This window comes from Rhinatrema bivittatum, chromosome 4 (genome assembly GCF_901001135.1).
Source record: "Rhinatrema bivittatum chromosome 4, aRhiBiv1.1, whole genome shotgun sequence".
Taxonomy (NCBI): Eukaryota; Metazoa; Chordata; class Amphibia; order Gymnophiona; family Rhinatrematidae; genus Rhinatrema; species Rhinatrema bivittatum.
The window spans coordinates 258,329,695-258,351,768 of record NC_042618.1 but is presented as its reverse complement, the minus strand read 5'-3'; the positions used below and the strand labels follow the sequence as shown (position 1 = coordinate 258,351,768).

Below are 22,074 nucleotides of genomic sequence, written 5' to 3'. Positions count from 1 at the left end.
GAGGGTTATGGTTTTGATACCAAGAGTTGAAAGGTGCCCAGACTGCGTGGAACGTAGACATTAGTTTGTGGCGTATGGCAGTAAGACGCTCCAGATCTTGTAGGTGGTGTAAAACATTGTATAAGTATCTTCTGTTTTGGAAGATGAGGAGTCCGTCAATGGCAGGCCAGCGCCACTCGAGTTACAGTATAGATTTGTTGACATAGACGCTGGGTGGGTGTCGATAAACCCTCTATAGGTACTAGGGATGTGAATCGTTTTTTGACGATTTAAAATATCGTCCGATATATTTTAAATCGTCAAAAATCGTTAGGGCCACGATACAATACCAATTCCCCCGATTTATCGTCAAAAAATCGTAAATCGGGGGAAAGGGGGAGGGCAGGAAAACTGGCACACTAAAACCCCCTAAAACCCACCCCCAACCCTTTAAATTAAATCCCCCACCCTCCCGAACCCCCCCAAATGCCTTAAATTACCTGGGGGTCCAACGGCGGTCCGGAACGGCCTCCTGCAATTGAATCGTGTTGTCTTCAGCCGGCGCCATTCTGCGCCATTTTGCAAAATGGCGGCGCAAAATGGCGGCGGCCATAGACCAACACGATTCGACTGCAGGAGGTCGTTCCGGACCCCCGCTGGACTTTTGGCAAGTCTTGTGGGGGTCAGGAGGCCCCCCCAAGCTGGCAAAAAGTCCCTGGGGGTCTGGGAGCGATTTCCTGCCGCGAATCGTTTTCCGTACAGAAAATGGCTCCGGCCATACGTGTATGCCGGCGCCATTTTCTGTACGGAAAATGGAGCCGGCAGGAGATCGACTGCAGGAGGTCGTTCAGCGGGGGTTCCGGACCCCCGCTGAACGACCTCCTGCAGTCGATCTCCTGCCGGCACCATTTTCCGTACGGAAAACGATTCGCGGCAGGAGATCGCTCCCGGACCCCCGCTGGACCCCCAGGGACTTTTGGCCAGCTTGGGTGGCCTCCTGACCCCCACAAGACTTGCCAAAAGTCCAGCGGGGGTCCGGAACGACCTCCTGCAGTCGAATCGTGTTGGTCTATGGCCGCCGCCATTTTGCGCCACCATTTTGCAAAATGGCGGCGCAGAATGGCGCCGGCTGAAGACAACACGATTCAATTGCAGGATACTGTTCTGGACCACCGCTGGACCCCCAGGTAATTTAAGGCATTTGGGGGGGGGTTCGGGAGGGTGGGGGATTTAATTTAAAGGGTCGGGGGTGGGTTTTAGGGTGTTTTAGTGTGCCGGTTTTCCTGCCCTCCCCCTTCCCCCGATTTAGCTACGGACCGCCGCTGGACCCCCAGGTAATTTAAGGCATTTGGAGGGGTTCGGGAGGGTGGGGGATTTAATTTAAAGGGTCGGGGGTGGGTTTTAGGGGGTTTTAGTGTGCCGGTTCACGATTTTAACGATTTTCACGATACTCTAAACACCCAAACGGCGACGATACGATTCCCTCCCCCTCCCAGCCGAAATCGATCGTTAAGACGATCGAGGACACGATTCACATCTCTAATAGGTACTCCTAGAAGTAAGTTAGTTGAGGATGCAGTGATCGCCCACCCTGCGATGTTGGCAATCCAGGCCTCTATTTGTGCCCAATAGGGGGTGACTACTGGACAGTTTCACCAAATGTGTATGTAAGTGCCTTCTTGCCCACAAAGGCGCCAGCATGTATTCGATAGGTAAGCATACATTTGGTGCATATGGGTGGGCACATAATGCCATCGATAAAGAATTTTTAGGCATTGTTCCTGAAGCTGAGCGGAAATGGAGGTTTTCCGCGCTATTGCAAATAGGTCTTCCCAGTCTGCCAGATCCCATTGTAAATTAAGTTCCTTTTCCCAGGAAAGTGATGATTCGAGCTTGGTAGTTTGGGGGCCCAGAATAAGTTTATACAGTTTGGAGATTGCACCTTTAACAGCCTGTCTCTGCATACAGTATGTTTCAAATACAGACTTGGTTACGTCTATTTGGGAGGAGGAAAGTAAGGATCTGAGGAAATGGGCTACTTGTGCATATTCGAGAAAAGAAGATGGGGAAACTTCGGTTTCCTGGACAATAGTAGAAAAAGATAAAATCTGTCCTTGGGTTAGCCATGAACCGATAGTTATAAGGTTCTGAGACTTCCAGGATTGAAAAGCTCACCTGGGGAGGCCCGCCGGGAATTGGAAATTATGAAACAATGTAGAAGATTGGTGATAAGGAGTAGGTCCCACCAATTTCACCTTCCAATGGGACCAAATCCGTAAGGTAGTTTGGAGCGTAGATGGAAGATTAAGAATTGGTCGCCAGGTATGGTTAGGCTGCCAGAAAAGCGCTGTGATGGGCATCTCCCCTAGAAAGTGTTGTTCAATCGACTGCCAGGGGGCTGGGTGTTCTCGGCAATTATGGATGTGAAGTATCACCTTCAATTGGGAAGCAGCGTAGTACCATTCCAGATTTGGGATGCTCATCCCCCCGTGATCTCTGGAGCGATATAGAACTGATTGTGCAATCCTGGGTGATCTTTTCCTCCAGATAAAAGCGAATAACTTCCATTGGGTTGACTGCAGGAAACCGGTGGAAAGGAAAATGGGTAGCGTTATAAAGAGATATAACAGTCGTGGGAGTATATTCATCTTAATAATGGCTATTTGGCCTAGCCATGAATGTGAGTCATGATACCAGCGAAGTAAATCGTCATCAGTGGTCTTAAGTAGTGGTAAATAGTTCAGAGAATGCAACTTGGTAACATCCGCATTGAGGTATATACCCAAATATTTGATAGGTTTGGTCGTCCATCGAAACAGGAGTGACAATTTTAGGAAGTGCGCTTCCTGGTCAGGCACGTTGACATTGAGAATTTCAGATTTTTCAAGGTTTACCTTGAAACCAGAGACAGAACTGAAGTGTTGAATTGCTTCCAAGGCTGCTGGAAGCGAGGTTTGCGGATGGGTAAGAGTAAAAAGGATATTGTCTGCAAAAAGAGTCATTTTGTAATGTCGCTGTCCAAGACGAATAACGTGGACATGATCGTTCCTTTGAATGGTAGAGGTGAAGGGTTCAAGGAAAAGGGCAAAAAGCAAGGGGGAGAGGGGACATCTTTGGTGCGTACCTCGTGCTATAGAGAATTTAGAGCCATATCCACAGTTGACTTTCACTTGTGCAGTGGGTTGATGGTACAGTTGTTGTATCCAATTCACAAAATGGTCCCCAAAGCCCATTTTGCTAAGAGTGTGAAACAAGAATGGCCAGTGCACCATATCGAATGCTTTTTCTGCGTCAACCATCAGTAGGACGCTGGGGATGTTTTCTCGCTTGACCCACCAGAGGAGATCTACGGTTCGGCGTACATTATCGGAGGCTGATTTACCAGGTATAAATCCTGCCTGGTCATGGTGCACCAGTCCTGGGAGTATTTGATTATGCCGTTCCGCTAGTATACTTGCTAGTAATCTAAGATCAAGGTTGATTAAAGAGATGGGATGATAAGACCCACATAAAGTAGGGTCCTTGCCAGGCTTGGCAATTACAGAGATGCCGGCGGTGTTGGAGTGAGGTCCTAGCATCTTTCCGTCTCGTAATGCATTAAATGTGTCAATCAAGATAGGTGGTAAGACTCCAGAAAAGGTTTTATAGTATTTATTAGACAGCCCATCCAAGCCTGGCGCCTTGCCCGGTTTGAGAGATTTGATTGCTAATTGTACTTCTAGAAGGGATATTGGTCTGTCTAAGGTAGTCCGTTGAGAGAGAGTCAGCGAAGGGACAGGAGCCTTATCCAGATAATTATCAATTGCAGAGGTTGTAATGTCAGTGTGAGCAGTATATAGGGCAGCATAGAATGTAGTAAAACATCGGCTGATATCTGCGGTTTGTGTTACTAAGTCGCCTCTATCATTTTTAATTTTAGCAATACTACTATGGAGAATCGTGCACTTAAGGCGACGCGCTAGCATCCGTCCTGCTTTATTGGTACCTTCGAAATAAGCTTGTTTCGTGATGTTCAGGGCATGTAACAACTGCAATTCTTGTCGAGCTACTGTCAGCTGCTTCAGGACCACGGGGGAAGACGTTAACATATGTTGGCGAGACAAATCCTTGATAGCCGTGGAAAGACGAGACCTTTCTTCTGTTTTTATTTTTTTGCAATAGGATGCCCTAGAAATAATCTCTCCCCTAGTGTACGCTTTTGAGCATTCCCATATCATAGTGTGGCCGGATTCTGTGTTATTCTGATTGTGAAAGAAATCCTTCAATGAGCGTTCAACTTTTGCAACAAAATCAGTGTCCTCCAAGAGAGATTCATTCAGCCTCCAATATTGGGTGCCTCGGAACATATCCGGAATTTTTAAATCCAAACATACTGGGGCGTGATCCGACCAAGTGACTGGCTCTATTTCCACTCACAATATATTGTTTTGGATACTTTTGTCCACCAATAGGTAGTCGATGCGTTTGTAGGTGGAAGGAGCATGATATATGTATATTGGCGAGAGCGAGGATATCTTTGGCACCATACGTCTACCACACTTAGGTCTTCCATAAGGTGTATAAGTGACCGGCGCGCTGCCACCACTGTTGGGGCTCCCACACGTGAGTTGTCAAGATCGGGTTTTAGAGTTAAAATGAAGTCACCACCTATTATTAAATGTTGGTCAGGATGAGTAGACAATCTGTTTTCTAGTTGCTTCAGAAATAGTGTCTGATCAATGTTTGGGGCATACACATTAACTATTGTAAATGTGGTGGTACTACACGTATAGTTAGTATCAAGAGTCTACCTCCAGGGTCAGCGTATTGGTGTATGACTTCATGAACAATGTTAGCAGAGAGTAAGATGGCCACTCCAGTGTATTTGGCCCTGTTGGAGCTGGACGCAAAAAATTGCGTCGGATAATTTTATGAATAAGCAGTCTCTCATACCTAGGCTTTAAGTGTGTCTCTTGAAGGAGAGCCATGTCTACGTGTAGGGCATTTAGGTCTTGAAATAAAAGATAGCATTTTTTGAGAGTCTGCAGTCCCTTGACATTCAAAGATAACATTCTAACCATCATCAATGCGATATACCTCCCTACCCCCAGTGCAAAAATACATAGCCATGATTATAAAAGTAAGGAGCCACACTATACACAGTGGATCAATAAACAAACTAGCAAAACGTTTGGTAAAGAACCCCCCTTTTTTTCCGAATTCCGCCCCACTAACTTGGCAGAAAATCTTTCCCATGGGGGCATGGGCAAGAGTTGAGAGGAACATGTTACTATATCGATCCCCACTATGAACACCCCAACTTAGTCTCATGAAAGTAACAATAGGCCAGACCTATCAAGTCCAGATTTATCTAGATACTAAGGAGCGCTTAAGAAATATCATATTGCAAACTGAGGCTAGAGAGAAACCGCTCCCTCGGAACATCTGGTAGTAGGAAGCTGGCATCCACCCAGCTTACAGATGAGAATAGATCCAGTTTTTAAAGGATTATTTACCGCACCTGGTACTTCACTGGTCAGTTCAACCCTGGTCCGAGGATGTAGTCTCTTGTGGTTGATGCTGCAGTCTGACGGCCTTCTGCTGCGCGCTGCCAGCGTGAGTGAGTATCGTGTGGAGGGAGTGACATGGAGTTCGCCAACGGAGCGAACGTGACCGGGAGGGCCTGCGGTTTCGAAGGCCTCTACTGCTTCCGCAAGATTTTTGACATGATGCAAGACTCCTTGTACGGAAAAATAGAGACCGAAGGGGAAAGTCCAGCAGTAGCGAATATGGGCGCCACTCAAGGCCTTGGTGACGTCACGCATGTCGTAGCGTTTCTTCAAGGTGGACGGAGCTAAGTCTTGAAAAATAGCGATATTATGGTCGTCCCACTGGCACGTGGGCTGTTTCCGTGAGATATCATATATGGTAGATTTCTGTTGGAAGCTTTGTAGGCAAAAAACTATCCCACGCTTTATTGTCCGCTCTGGGACTTAGCGCTCTGTGAGTGCGCTCAATTTTGATTATTGGTGGATGTTCGGCTGTCTCTGCGAGTTGTTCTGGGACAGCTTTAGTGAGGAAAAAGGTACAAATTTTCTTTGCAACTTCAAACGGGTCTTTATACGTATCGGTCTCGGGGAGTCCCCGTATCCTAAGATTGTTCCGCCTAGAGTGGTTTTCTAGGTCTGCCAGCTTCTCTTGAATAGCTGATTTTCAGTCAACAGTTGCTGGTGATGGGTATTATAGGTCGCCATATTGATCGCCTGGCCCTCGGCACGCTGCTCTAACTCATCTACTCTATTTCCCAGCTGCGCCATATCTTCCTTGAGTTCTTCCATAGAGGCGAGTATTTCGCTTTTGTGTTGACTGAGGTCTGCGCGCAGCTCCGAAAACCATCCACGAATTTCATCTCTGGTAGGGATGTCTTGAATAGTATGCATGGTACCTGAATCATTTTAATCGTCCCCGATGTTCATTTCTTCCTTAGATCCATCAGTTCCAGCGGCCTGTACGTCTGCTATGGGCAGCAATTCTTGTGTCCGTTTCTGAAAGCCATAAGACTTTAAATCACCAGTCTTCCGCTTAGTCGCCATTCCGATATCTGCGTCCTGGTTCTGGTAGCCATTTAAGAATAATAAAATGAGATTTAAGCAAATTTTAATGCGAAAAAGTGGGGTTCAGAGCGGGAGCTCAAAGCTCATACGTCCATTTACATGTGTTCAACAGCGCCCTCGCACCTATATTTTTAAGTCAAAATTGGAATTTTCCATCAACTCTACAGACCGGGCAGATTTTCAAAAGGGTACGAGTGTAAGATACGCGCATACCCCCCGAAAACCTGCCCCAACCTCCCCCTGCGCACACCGAGCCTATGTTGAATAAGCTCGGCCGTGCGCGCAAGCCCCGGAACGTGTGTAAGTCCCGGGGCTTTGCTAGGGGGGCGTGTCGGGGGGGGCGGTGTGACATTCGGGGGCATTCCGGGGGGCATGGTGCCGGCCCCGGGGGTGTTCTGAGGGCATGGCCGCGGCCTCTGAACCAGCCCCCAGACCGGAACATGGCGTGCTGGCAGCCAGCTGGGCAGGCGTAACTTTTCCAACAAATTGCCAAGAGAACAATTTTATTCCAAGGGGCTCAGAAAAGGGTACTATTAAAAAAAAAAAAAAAAAGCTTTACAAAATGTAGGACAGGAATCCTTGCACTCACCTGAGATTTTTTTTTGTGAATGTGAATGTCACCTCCGTCTGACCGGGTGCACACTGCACAGGTCACCATGTAATCCAACTGCAAGAAAGGAACACAGTAATAGGCCCCATGTCTCAGTTTCTGAAATGTACTGGTTATGCTAGTTTAGAAGGGGTTCTTCAGATAAATATTAATTCATTAACTTGAAAATTAAGTGGTACAGAGGAATTCACTTAATGGAGATTTTTTGGGGCATCTTTTCCCCCAAGCAGTCTCTAGCACTCCCCCCTCTATTCATGGCATGCCCAAGCGATTCAGGGAAACTCTCACCAGAGCATGAGCTAGAGAAAACCCTTCTTCAAGATGCATACACAGTGTTGCTCATTCACTGGGAGGGGCCACCATAGCATAGCCATCCTCCCTTTCTTTCCTGGCCTAAGCATTATTCTTGGCAGTGTGGCAGTGACAGGCCTGACTAGAGCCTAAATCCCCTATACTGCAGTACTATGCTCTGAGCCATGGAGTCAGTCTACTACTTTTTTCTTCAACTTTGTAGTTTCCTCAATTTCTTTGGGCTTCCATCTCAATAGGAACCAGCCTCTACTGGGCTACAGAATAATGTGCCTTCATTTGTATCAACCATGGCTTTGTCTCCTGCCCCCATTAGATATCTCCCCTACCATCTAAGTCTAGCCATTACAGTGACAGTCCTTAGCTGAGACCATAGACTGCATCCACTTTGCATACTCCATTATGAGATGGACACTCCCTCCACCAGGCACTGTGAATGCTACCTTTACAGCATCCCTAGCTGTGGGCAGCCTAAGGGGCAGCAACTGGACTCTGGAATTCAACTCAGGTCTTCTGCATGGCGATGCATAATCCTGGTACTAGCCAGCCTGGGGCCAGCCTACTTAATGCATTTATGGGCTCAAGAGCTGTAAAAACAACCCCCAAAAAAACAAAGTGATGAGGGCAAGAAATAGAGGCGACTATCACACTTTAAAGGGAAATCCCTGTACGGAATGTAATATATAAGCATTAATCAACGTGTCTCCTTCATTCGGTGCCTAGGCAAAAGTCCAGAAAATCTCAGTTTATGACACCACCATAAATAATGCTGGGCAATGCAATAATCTCACTATGCAACTTGTAGTTTATTTTATATTTTAGATGTCTCATCCACCAGCAGTATAGCGGCTACAGCGATTGTGGCCTCATTTTTCTTATCTATAGGAAAAGCCTGCATAGCAGAGTCATTTTATGCGTCCATCTATAACTATTTTTAGCAGTTTCCATAGCAGTAAAAATATTTATGTTGAATAATATTGCTTCAACATTAGTGTTAAAAAGAAAATCAAAATATGGTGTCAACTTTCAGATATTTTTTTTCTTCTTGCACACTGTAAATTTCTGCTCTGAATAGCTGATATTTCTTTGCTGTGATTAGTTACTATGTACATGGAATGTATTTTTTGCTTGCTTAATGCTCTTAACTATTGGTTGAGATTTCAAAAGCATTTATGGGCATAAAACCCGGTTTTAGAAAACTGGCCAGGAGGAGAAAAGGGGAAGAGGTGCATGCTAAAAAGCATAAGTGATATTTTGAGTGGCAGGAATAGCATTTATACTTTTGATTTTCAAAAGCATAAGCATGAATCTAGTTGCACACATTTGTACCTGCTAACAAGCAATGTGCATACACACGTCACACTGCTTTCCATCCACTAATTTTCAAAGCAAATTTATGTGCATACGTCCGCTTTGAAAACTTGGGCTAAAGCCTGTGCATACCATGTACATTTGTTCTACACAGACCCCTGAAAATTACCCTCTTTGAACTGATCCCAGATCATGTCCAAGATTCATAGAATACACTGGAGGGACATGCGGGTTTGTGCCTTCTCCTACAGTGATGTTGGCTGAAGTCCAAATCAGGCCATTAGTAAACTGTGTTTGTTGGTCTGAATCTAATTTATGGGTGTGCTCATACCCCATCACTAAACCAACACACAAAGTGCTATACTCTGCTTCTGCTCAGGGAGCAGCGTAGGAATGAAATTTACAGAAAAACAGAATGTGATGTGGCCCATAAGAACTGTAAAGCCCATCTAAGTCTGTCCTATATCTTTCCTGAGAACTGCTGCAGGTTAGAAATGAGGTGCAATGGCAGAGCTGAGGAAACATGTTCTGTACTCTCAATTTCATAGGTATTCTAATGAGTTAAGTTTATGCAACTGCATGTGTTACTGTAACATTTAAAAAGGATCTGAAAACGTGGCTTTTCTTCAAAGCTTACAATGACATCCAAACTCTCACAACAATACCTCAGCAACTGAACTCCCAAATGAACTTTTAACATGTTCAGTTTCCATGGACAACAATACTCCGAACCACCTCCAGCTGATAACAACCTAAGGGAACGTATGAGTTAACTTCTAGATTATTACATCACCCCTCTTTACCCTACCTGCTCTCCTTTAACATGTTTGTATCTATTCTCACCCCCTCTCTATACATCTACCCTACCTTTGCTCTGACGATGTTGCATATATATATATATATATATATATATATATATATATATATATATATATATATATATATCCATCCTTTTTGAAAATATGTAACCTTTTATCCTCCTATTGAAATATGTAAACCGTTGTGATGGCATTACCGAATGACGGTATATAAAACTCAATAAATAAATAAAATAAAATAAATAACCTGCCCCGAACTTTGGAGGGTGTGGGATATAAATACTTTTTAAATAAATAAAAATTCTGCAGGAATTTAAAGTTTTTACATATATTTCATGAAGGTCCGGACCTAAATTGTAGACAACCCGCACCCTCTCCTTATACGTTAAAGACAACGAGGCTTCACTACAGATTAAATTGGGAGCTTGCTAGGAATGGGAGGTTCAGTAGGATTAGTGTTATTTAAGAGTGACAGGAGTGCCCATCCTCTAACTAGTGGGTCACTACTGGGAGAGTAATCATCTAGAGTCTGCTAGTTTCAGACTGACATTGTCCAAGAAGCTAGTGAGGGAGTGCCACAGGGCTGTGACTATCACTGGGATCATGGAGGGGAGAGGATTGATTGCTTCTCTTTCCCATGTCACAAGGAGAAGGATTCTACGGGAGTTAATTTCAAGGATGAAGGAAGAAAGGAGCACCTGGTTTCAAAGCTGATACAGCCATCAGGTAGAGTGCTACCATTTCTTTGGGAAAAAGAGGATTTTCCTGAATTCCAAGGGTTTTTAAAGAGGAGAAGACACAGAGATAGATTTTAAAAGCCTTGCACATGCCACAATCATAAGTGGGCTGCGCGGAAGCTACACAAATTTTACATTGCTGGGAAGGGCTCCCAGAAAAACTAGGCAGAAAAGAGGCAGGGTATGGGCGTTCCAGAGGTGGGGCCAGCACGGACCCAAGAGAGAAAAGATAAGGGGTCGCTTTGATTCAGGGTGAGTAATGTTCCAGACATTTGTAAAATTGACATCAGTAAAGAATTTTTGATCTTATAAGTGATGAAACTTTTAACAAGAGTAGTTGATTTCTACACTGCAGTCTCCACTAGCTGAATTGTACCAATCAACTCCTTTTCATCACTTATAAGGTCAACAATTCTGTAATGTCAGTTTTACAATGGATACCTCTGAATGTGTCTGTAACATTAACCCCCCCAACCCACCTCCCGAAAACTCCCCCCAAATCAAAGTGCTCCCTTACAATGCTCCATATAGAGAGTATCAGACTGATATAAAGTGTCTCTTTCTCTCTCCCCCCGATGTTCACCAGACTCCTGCTTCTAACGAGGAGCTGTAGCAAAGTGGCGCGTGTAAGATATGTGCGTATAACTGCAGACATGCACACGTGAAGAGTATTTTATAATCTATGCACATAGGTTATAAAATAGTGCGTACTTTTATACATGGCGAATTATGTGCGTTTGTAGGGGCACACACAGCCCGATTAAAATCTACCCGTATGGGGCGAACTAGATGGTATCATCTGGAGTCCTACCCCAGTACTAGAGTACCTTGAGGACTTGTCTGTGTGTTTGGACCTATTTGAACTTATTCTTGGATAAAAACTGTTGATTTTTGTACCCTGAACATTTGATTTTCTTCAGTAAAATTTACATTTTGTTTGGAACGTAACACAAAGTGTGGACTGTGTATTTAAGAGTGATCTCCTTTAGGGCCGTACACGTTAAGCTTGTCCCCAGAGAACCCATGATGCAACCCCTGGGTCAGTGCTCAACAGGTCTTGGAAATGGGACTCCCTTGTAAAGAGGAGACTGCATATACAAGGGATGCACTGCAGTATTGTAGCCTGTTTTGAAACCCCATCTAGCAACAAACAACTGACATGAAAATACTGTAATAGTAAATTAGAATATGAGCAAGGGATGTTTGCTACCTTCTGTAGAATGAGATTCAGGTAAACACTCTCTTCCCAGTCAATGTCTGGGTCGCCAAGTCCTGGTAGCTTCTTAGAATCTTTACGGTAAACTTCAACTGCAACGTGCTGGTAACAACAAACATATACAAGGTTAACACAATGGACAGAATTACTTCCCCCTCCTCATTTACCTCAGTTCACCATCTGAGCTCACTCTGAACCCTACTGTCTGCTCCACTTCTTTCTCTCCAAAGCAGAAGGAAAAGTTATCAACTGTACTGATATAGTAATTTTTTTTAAATCCTACTTAAACCTCTCCCCTACTTCCCCTCCCTTGCAAGAGTATCAGAAATATGTGAATGGAGGTTATCAACATATCATTAAGACAATAAGAGAAGTGCAAGAAAGAAGATTCAGAATTTAGAAAATGCATTCTGCAAGTTACAGCTGTCCAGTGACAGGAGGAAATAAACATGCCCTCCGAATAAAGCTGAAAAACATACAATGTTTTCCATGTATTATAAAAGAATATTATGCTTCATCATGGAGGCTTTCACTACAGAACAGGCTGTCTCCACTAGCTGTTTTTATTTGTATATTGACTAAGTACCCGAACCTCCAAAAACGCCTGCATGAGAAAACATCTATTGAGGTCCTAAATAAAGAGTTCATAAAACTGCTGCAAAATGAAAAAATGTGTTGCTCAGATTATGTTTTTGCATTTACAGAGGAACCTGAACATTTTTTTTTTCTTTCTTAGAGTGACACTGGGCACAAACTAGCAGGGTCATTTATCAAATTGCTATAAGGCATTTTCGCATGCGTTAAGTAAGCCCCTTTATCACATGCGAAAACGCCTTTAATGCCTGCGAAAGCACCATAACGCATGGTGCGATGCAAATCAGAAAAAAGGGAGGAGTCTGGGGCGTGATTTGTGACCGAGCGGGCTGAGTTCACATTTTTGCGAAGCTGTATTGCACTGCTTTAACGCGTATTTTAAACTACACCTTTTTTGTGCTGCGATGCCGTTTTTAAGCTCCTGGAGAGCCAGCCTAGCTATCAAGGCCATGGGGGAGGGGGGGGGGAAGAGAGAGAGAGAGACACTAGCCATATTGCCCTCACACTAGATAGGTATTTATATCTCTATGGGAGGCCCACCTAGTAAGATGAGATTTGATCAACCTAGCTTGATGTTACCCAGGTAGAGGGACAATCAAGCTAGGTTGAGAGAACATTGCACAAATCTCATCTTTGGGTGAGTTTCCTCACTCTAAAGATCATCAAATCTTCACAAGAGAGCACTGTTCTGTTTGTACGTCTCACTTTGAATGTCAAAGTGGCCCCTAACCCCTACACTAATACCTTAACCTTACCCCAAGTTACTAGGTGGGCCTCCCATAGAGATATAAATACCTATCTAGTGTGAGGGTATTATGGCTAGTCAGTCAGTCTCTCTCTCTGGCCCTGATAGCTAGGCTGGACTCTCCAGGAGCTTAAAACTACTAAACATGATTGTATGTAGGAAATACAACAATTCTGGAAGACCGGACGGACTGCATGTCCGAACGGTCAGATTAATATGGGCCCAGGCCATTCGCGAAGCGGGGGTAGGGGAAAGGCAGGAGAAGGGAAAAGAAAAGGGAGTGGGGGCAGGGGGATAGGAGAGAGAGCATGCGTGCGAGGGGGACGCGTGGAGGGCTAGGATTGGGCCAGGGTGCAGGAGAGCATCGCGGCGGGCTAGGATTGGTTGGGGGGGATTTTTGAATCAGCGGGAGTTAGGTGATGAGGTGTGAGGGGGGTCAGTGGCGCGCGATCATCAGAGCGGGTAGGCGCGGTTTTGAATTGTTTTGCGGGTTCAGGCCTACCTGGCGTGGCGGTTGTGAGCGAGGCGGTGTCGGACCGGGAGGCGGGCTGTACTGTCCGAGCGAGTGGAGGCGTGACGGGCATGGAGGGTCGGCGTTCGGAGTGGGAGGAGGAGGAGCTGGATCGCGCGATGGCGGCGTTTTTGGACTCGGAGGAGGCAGCATGTGTCCCTGAGGAAGAGGCGGTTCTGTCAGAGGAGAGTGAGGAGGCTCCGGAGCGGGTGAGAGCCATTGGCGTCGGTGAACGAGGCGGGCGTACTATTGTAGGACGGGCCAGGGCTGGGGGTGTGACGAGAGGAGCAGGCGGGGCTTGGTCTGGGGGGCCGGCGGTATTGCCATCTGTGGCGGGGCTTAGAGGGGATTTTAGGGGGAGGGAAATGAGATTGGCGCGGCCTTGTTCTAAGCGGCGAGGGGGACGCACGGCATCCGGGGTGAGGAGGGTTACCTCGGTTACTGGAGACGGTGAGGGGGATTTTGAATGCCCCTCAAGGGGTGTTCTTGATAAAGGGAGAGGGGGTTCGCGGGGCCGGACGGAGATTCGAGGTCGGAGAAGCAGGGGCGTGACAAGAGGGAGGGGGAGTGCTCCTCGGTTGCCGGAGGACAGTGAGGTTTTGGGGAAGAAACGGAGACAGGGACACGGAGGGGACAGAGGCGGATCTGGATTAGCTCCGATCCCGTTGCCGGTAGAGAGTGCAGGCGTTAAGGGGGTTCCTGTGCTGAAAGAGCAACGGGGGGGTGGGAGAGTGCATGGAAGGGCAGGGTTGGGGGTTGGTCGTGGAGGGCGGCCATCCATGAGCTCATTAGTGATGGGCAGTGCGAAGAGAATAGGGGGGGGGGCAGGGGACACAGGGCAGATCTGTGAGAGGCAGCGTGGCTGGCAGTACTGGGAGGTTGGCTAGTGGGGTGCACAGTGAGTTGGACCTGCTGCGGGGTTTGGCTCCGTCTTCTGTCCCGGATGTTTTTCCACAGGGGGGAATAATCGCGGAGGATGGAGAAATTCCGGGGCCGTCCCGGAGTGAGGCTTGGCGTAATGAGGCTTCGATAGCGGAGGATCCAGGTCCATGGGAGCAAGGATATTTGGAGGATTTTCCAGGAGTGGAGCCCGATACAGCTGGTGAGTTTATCATCTTTCCTCGTCAAAAAAAGGGGGTGGCACCTAGTGCACAAGAGGACAGGGTGCAGGCAGGAGAAGGGGTTTGTAGTGGGGGGGGGAGCGCAGAGTGGTGTTGCCGCAGATTAAAGGAAATGGCAAGTTAGGGGATAAAAAGGGGTCGTTTAAGTCAGGGAAAGCTAAAAAGAAAAGACGGAGAGCGCGGTCCAGTTCGTCCGATTCGTCGACTTCGTCTTCTTCTTCTTCATCTTCTTCCTCTTGTTCTTCGGGCTCGGGGTCTGCAGTGCGGGCGGGCGCTGTTGGGGGGGGGCACAGTACACGGAGCCCCGGCATTAGTGGCTCTTACTGAGCTTTGGGAAGAGGTGCCACGTTCCATTAGAAAACGTATTCGGCGCCGCCAATTCATTGATATTTTCCAATTATTGGAAGGGAGGAGGGGAAAACGCAAAGGGAAGAAGAGGCGAGAAAAAGGTGAGAGATTTTTGGGAGCTCAGAAGAAGGTAGCTCGTAATATTCATAACTGGATGCGAGCTTTTTTACGGTTAGCCAGTGTGGTTGGGAAAAAGGATCCGTCGCAATATGGAGCTCTGCTGTCGTATGCTGACTCCATTTTAGCGGCTAGCAAGACTTACGAGGGTTGGTCTTGGTTAAATTACGATGAACGTTTTCGAGATCGTATGGAGGAGAATAAATTTATCTCCTGGGGTACGCAAGACGTGGGACTCTGGTTAACCCAGATGGTTTCGAGGTTGTCCGGTGGAGGGCAAGGACAGGGGTTGGGTGCAAGTACAGGGCAGGTTCGGCCCTTTCGGAAGGACGCGCCCGGAAGCGGGCAAGGAAAGGGCAGCGCGGGGCGTTCAGATGTCTGTTGGCGCTTCAATCGGTCCGAGTGCATTTTCCCGGATTGTAAATTCCGGCATGCTTGTTCCACCTGTGGAGCAGGACATCCTGCTGTCAAATGTTTCAAGCGACATGGGGAGGGAGCATCTTCAATGCAGACTCAAAAAGGTTCAGGGAAGCCAGGCATTTAAGCGGGCGCGGACTCCGGTCCGAGTTGCTGTCATGGAGCCGTGGTTGCGATTATATCCTAATAGAGGGGGGGCGTCGTTATTATTGCAAGGTTTTACGTGGGGTTTTAAAATTCCGTTCCGTGGGGGGGTCGGCCGTTGGGGGGGGGGGATAATTGTCCATCGGTGCACCGTATGGTGGACGTGGTTCGGGACAAAGTGAGAGCAGAAATTGAACTTGGAAGAATCGCTGGTCCATTTTCGGAACTTCCATTTGAGAATTTGGTGTTATCCCCGTTGGCAGTCATTCCAAAACGTGAACCGGGTAAATTTAGGTTAATTCATAACCTTTCTTTTCCGGAAGGTGCGTCTGTCAATGATGGTATCCCACGTGAACTATGTTCAGTGAGATACGCTTCCTTCGATTCGGCAGTGCAAGTGGTCAAGCAGTGTGGCCCGGGCGCGTTGATGGCAAAAGTAGATATCGAAGCGGCTTTTCGATTATTGCCGATCCATCCGCTTAGTTTTCGTCTGTTCGGTTTTCAATTTCAGCAGGATTACTTCTTTGATAAGTGCATGCCTATGGGCTGTTCAATTGCGTGTGCTTATTTTGAGGCTTTTAGTTCCTTTGTGCATTGGGTTGTACAGACGAAAGCTGAGTCCCGAATGTTAGTGCACTACCTGGATGATTTTTTGTTTGCAGGACCAGCGGGGTCAGATGCCTGTGAACGCTTGTTGCATTGCTTCAAAGGGGTGGCGGATGAGTTCGGGATTCCATTGGCGGAAAACAAGACGGAAGGGCCTAGCACTCGTTTGGTCTTTCTAGGTATAGAGATGGATTCGGTTGCCATGGTTTCGCGTTTGCCGGATGATAAGGTGGAGCGTTTGCGTACTTTGGTGAGAGAGGCTGTGAGCCGTCCAAAATTGTCTTTGAGGGAATTACAGTCGGTAGTGGGTAGCCTGAATTTTGCTTGTCGGGTAATTCCGATGGGTAGAGTATTTTTGCGTCGGTTATCACATGCCATGTCCGGCTTGTCCCGGCGTCATCATCGAGTTCGTAATTCGCGGTACTTACGGGATGATTTGCGAATATGGGATACCTTCCTGAGGAGCTTTAATGGAGTGGCTTTGTGGCAATCCAATCCACGGTCTAATCGTGATTTGGAGTTGTTCACAGATGCAGCGGGTTCATTGGGTTTTGGGGCCTATTTTCAAGGGGCGTGGTGTGCTGAGCGTTGGCCGGAGGCTTGGGTGGCATCTGGTATTACATCCAACATTACTTTCTTGGAGTTATTTCCGATTGTAGTGGCGGTACATCTTTGGGGAGAGCGGTTGCGAGGGCAGAGAGTAGTTTTTTGGTGTGATAATATGGGGGTCGTGGAGGTCATCAATAAGAGATCAGCACATTGTATGAAGGTTTCGGACTTGTTGCGGGAGTTCATATTATGCTGCATGTCTTTAAATGTGACTGTCTGGGCAAGACATGTTCCGGGGATTTCTAATGGTGTGGCTGATTCTCTTTCTCGTTTCAAGTGGGAGTTGTTTCGAGAACTGGCCCCAGATGCGGAGCTTTGCGGTACTCCCGTGCCGTCTTCCCTTTGGAGATTCGGTTCCCGGAGTCTTGGAAAATGCTGCGAGCTTCATTAGCTCCTTCAACATGGACAAGTTATGTGGGGGGGGCCAGGCGGGTTTCAGCGGTGGTATCGGCTTGGGGTTGGGCGGGCGGTCCGATTTCTGATATTGCTTTGATTCGGTTTATCGAGCGGGCAAGAGCAAGCGGTTGTTCACGGGCGTCGGTTGGGCGACAGTTGGCGGGTTTCTCCTTCTTTATGAAGGCTCATGGCTGGGGATATCCGTCGGGTCGTTTCCTGATCCGACGAGTGCTGGCGGGTTGGTCCAAGGGGACACCCCCTACGTTTGACCGACGCTTTCCCATTACTCATGATATTCTGGTTTTATTGTGGGAAGTTTTGTCGGAGGTCTGTTCTTCGGAGTATGAGACAGTATTGTTTCGGGTGACTTTTGTTTTGGCATTTTTTGGCGCTTTCCGGGTTAGTGAGCTCGTGGCTCGATCTGCACGAAGCAGTGCTTACCCGGGCCTATTGGCCAAAAATATTGTGGTGACTAACAGATCAGTGACGATTGTGCTGCCGCGGTCAAAGACGGATCAGCGGGGAAAAGGGATGACTGTGGTGCTTTCAGCGGTGCCGGGTTTGGTATCCTGTCCGGTGCGGAATGCGGTTCTGTTTTGTTTAAGGCGACCGGAAGGGGCGGTTCAATTTTTGGTGCATTGTAATTTGGCCCCCTTGACCCAGTATCAGTTCATTGTGGTCCTTCGCAGGGCTTTAAGTGTAGTGGGTCTGGATGAGCGTCGATTTGGGACGCATTCTTTTCGTATTGGGGCGGCAACGTCGGCAGCCGGAGCAGGTTTGCCAGGAGGGGTAATTCAGCGGATTGGACGGTGGCGGTCTGGGGCTTACAGGAGCTATGTCCGCCCAGATTTTGGTAGTGAATGAAAGGAGTCTAACTCTATTTTCTTTGCAGGTGCGGTGCCTGAGACAATGGTGGTGTGGATTATCGGGCATTCCTACACTTACTGGGCGCAAAGACATGCCTCCTGCCGTCCATATGGCCCTAATCTGGATTTGCAACGACGGGGAGTGCGGGTTGTTTGGTTGGGGCACAGGGGGATGTTGTGGGATGAGCTCATTCCTTGCGTGCAGAAGGAGCGCGCAAGGCGTGGTGCTCCGCGGGTTTTAGTAGTGCATTTGGGAGGGAATGACTGGGGCGGGATTTCGGGGAAGCAGTTCATCGGCATGGTTCGCAAGGACTTAATGACGGTGTCCATTTTGCTTCCAACGACGATCCTGTGTTGGTCTGACATTGTGGTGCGGCCTGCTGAATGTGAGAACATTAGGTGGCGAAGATGTAGGTCTAAGGCCAATCAACAGATTGGGGCTTGGTTGGAACGTTTAGGGGGTCGTCATATCAAATATGAGTGGTCATGGGGTAAAGTTTCGGGTTTATTCCGGTCGGATGGGATTCACCTTTCCTTTGTGGGTTTGGACTTGTTCTTAAACTCCATTCAGGAAGCCCTGGAAAGTTTGTTTCCTTTGTGAACGAGGCCGCATCTTTGGGGGGGTCACAGGGCATAGGATGCCTGTGCCTGTGGCGGTTGGCCCGAGCCTGATCAGTTTATTTATTGTTATGTTAAATGGATTTTGCACCAAGCAAGCGATGAGTGACAGCTGGGGCTGTTGTTGGGAGGCTCGGCTCCTTGCCGGAAGGTGGCGGGAGCAGATAGGCCAGACCCCTTGCAGAGTGGTGGCGGGGGTCCACCTAGGATTGCTCCTTGCAAGGCGTGTGGCGGGAGTTTATCCTAGTGTGTGAGGGGCCTTGCGAGCATGCAGAGAGGATTGGTCAAGCTATCCTGCCGGAAGGTGGCGGATAGTTGGAGTGGGGGGTTTGCAATAAAATCCATGTTGTTCTTGTTAAATGGTATTATAGGCTCGGGTCACTTGTTAATAAAGCTGCGGCCTTGTTTTTCCCAAAACTAATGTCTCTGAGAATTTATTTGTTTGTATAAGAAGCGGGTGTGTGAGCGAATGATGTACTGGATGCACATATTATGGAAGACCGGACGGACTGCATGTCCGAACGGTCAGATTAATATGGGCCCAGGCCATTCGCGAAGCGGGGGTAGGGGAAAGGCAGGAGAAGGGAAAAGAAAAGGGAGTGGGGGCAGGGGGATAGGAGAGAGAGCATGCGTGCGAGGGGGACGCGTGGAGGGCTAGGATTGGGCCAGGGTGCAGGAGAGCATCGCGGCGGGCTAGGATTGGTTGGGGGGGATTTTTGAATCAGCGGGAGTTAGGTGATGAGGTGTGAGGGGGGTCAGTGGCGCGCGATCATCAGAGCGGGTAGGCGCGGTTTTGACCCACCCTCCCTCCCCTTTTAGTCAGTGTAGCGGGTGTGGGTGATGTTGGCGGTGAGGGTTGTCGCAGCTGGGGGAAAAAGGGGATATGGCGGTTGGCCCGAGCCTGATCAGTTTATTTATTGTTATGTTAAATGGATTTTGCACCAAGCAAGCGATGAGTGACAGCTGGGGCTGTTGTTGGGAGGCTCGGCTCCTTGCCGGAAGGTGGTGGGAGCAGATAGGCCAGACCCCTTGCAGAGTGGTGGCGGGGGTCCACCTAGGATTGCTCCTTGCAAGGCGTGTGGCGGGAGTTTATCCTAGTGTGTGAGGGGCCTTGCGAGCATGCAGAGAGGATTGGTCAAGCTATCCTGCCGGAAGGTGGCGGATAGTTGGAGTGGGGGGTTTGCAATAAAATCCATGTTGTTCTTGTTAAATGGTATTATAGGCTCGGGTCACTTGTTAATAAAGCTGCGGCCTTGTTTTTCCCAAAACTAATGTCTCTGAGAATTTATTTGTTTGTATAAGAAGCGGGTGTGTGAGCGAATGATGTACTGGATGCACATATTATGGCACTGATCACAAAGTGTGCAAAAGATAGCACTTCACATAGGTATTAGCTCAAATTGTGATAAACTGCCTATTACCATAAAACACACCCCTTTTCCCATCGCATGCGATATTTAGTGCATTTTGATAAATCCAGGCCTAGGTTTGGTGTGTACATCAAAATACAGAAACTCAGCTAGCTGGACCTGAGATTTCTAAACAGTCATTCATGGACAAGCAAATTATTGTTTTGAAAGTTCTCACAACAATATGACATTTTGTTTCCATTTTATTAAGCCAGAATGTTCAGGTAAATATACTTGGCATAAAATACAAATTTGTAGAATAGTGGAAGGCTCTTTTGTCCTTGAAAAGATCTCAGAATCATAACTCAAGGATTAATTTGTTGTTGAGGGGTCGTAAGAAAGGAAGGTGGGAATGAGTTAAAAGTGGGTTGGCAATTTGCAAAAAAAGGTTTGGGGGAGACATATCTTTGGTAACCACCATAACAAATCAGACAGCAGTTCTCAATGTGTGAGTATCTTGATGGTTACTCCAGCCTTGGACCATGACATTGTTCAATGGGTTGCATATAATTAAGTGGTTCCCAGTACAAATTCTTGATTACAGAGGTGTCAACTTTCAAATTATACACAGTAGTGTAAAGTCGGAAGGGCCTTTACCCAACTTTACACCAATTTTCAAAGGGGGAAAAGTTCCCTTTGAAAACTAAGTTGGAAAAAATCCATGCACAGATCTGCAACTTCTATTTGTGTGCATACTTTTTCTGGGAAAATATACATATGTACTTCAAACGTGCATGCACAAGTACTAATTGTTCCCTAGCTCCGCCCCTGGTGAATGCCTCTGCTATATGTGTGTGTAACGTTCTGTACATAGTAGTACTATGAGTGTAACTTTATGTGCAGATAAAGTAGGTCATTTTCAAAAATCCCATTTCCGCAAGGTAGAACAGTTTTGTGTGCAGAAATGGCTTTTAAAATTTCCCCCAAAAAACAAATTTTTTGAAAAGAGAATCACATAGGACATTTCAATTTTTCTAAAGAAGTGCAGCAAATCATCCATCTTAAGAAATGGCTTTAGAATACTGGCAAAAAATTACATTTTGTAAATTTGGGAACTATAGATAATACTGAGGTTTAAGGCACTAACTGGTTTATTCAAGCTTCCTTTCTATATATGCTGAGATTTGAAAGCACTTAATTCCTAGGACCGAGATGGTGGAGCAATTTACATTTTTTGGCCAAAGAGAGTCTCATTTATAAGGAAGATGAGTTAATGCTCTCTTGCTCTGGCTTTACCTGTATCTAAAAGATTTATCATATAATATCTATTCACCTCCTACAGATTCATTTTCGTGTGCATGTGTACAGGTGTGTGTGTGTGTGTGGGTATTTGTGTGCGGGTGTGCATATTTTAACAGTAGTTATTTAGGCAATGATTATACCGCCAATCATCTAGATAAGAAGCAGAACTAAAGTGCAAATTATTATTATGGGGAGAATTCTGAAAAGAAACTATCTGGCTAATATGATAGTTACAACAAAATACAAAAAAAGAATCCACAATATTAATATCTCATGATACCACTCCCAAAAAATGTTTGTAATATTTTTATAATTAATTTTTTATTTTTTATTCAAATTATTATTATAGAAAGAACCGCATCAGCAAGCCTGATGACATGCCTTATATCTTTAAAAGGCCGTCTGGACTACTCAATCATTTGCAGTTTAACATTGTATATTTCTCAAAATTTTTAAATGTTTCAACAAATTCTTGTTGTTCTGATAGTCATTTGAAAACTAACAAGATATATCCCTTGTACTAATGGCTCGTTAAATTTGATATTATTCTATGAAACTGTTAGTCTCATTCAATTTAAAATTGGCCTAACAACTGGTTTCATTTACTCTCGTTTCTTTGACATGCCATGCCCTATATATTTCTTTAAATTTGTATGGGGTAAAATCACACTGAGGTGATCTGTTAATTATTCAAGTGGCCATATAGTAACAAATTACCTAGCTTTTCTGAGCAGCTCCTGTAACTATTTTTGCCTCCA

General features: G+C 46.5%; 1 protein-coding gene across 3 annotated transcripts in view; it reads right to left on the bottom strand.

The window, feature by feature from the left end:
* Positions 1-22,074, bottom strand: part of KIAA0930 (KIAA0930 ortholog) — a 363,359-nt gene that overhangs the window by 72,343 nt on the left and 268,942 nt on the right. For all 3 annotated transcript variants that reach the window (XM_029600062.1, XM_029600060.1, XM_029600061.1), the window contains 2 exons: positions 11,568-11,675; positions 7,162-7,239 (listed from right to left, as the gene is read on the bottom strand). In XM_029600062.1, coding sequence (XP_029455922.1) covers positions 7,162-7,239; positions 11,568-11,675 — 186 coding nt within the window. The remainder of the gene's footprint in view (positions 1-7,161; positions 7,240-11,567; positions 11,676-22,074) is intronic.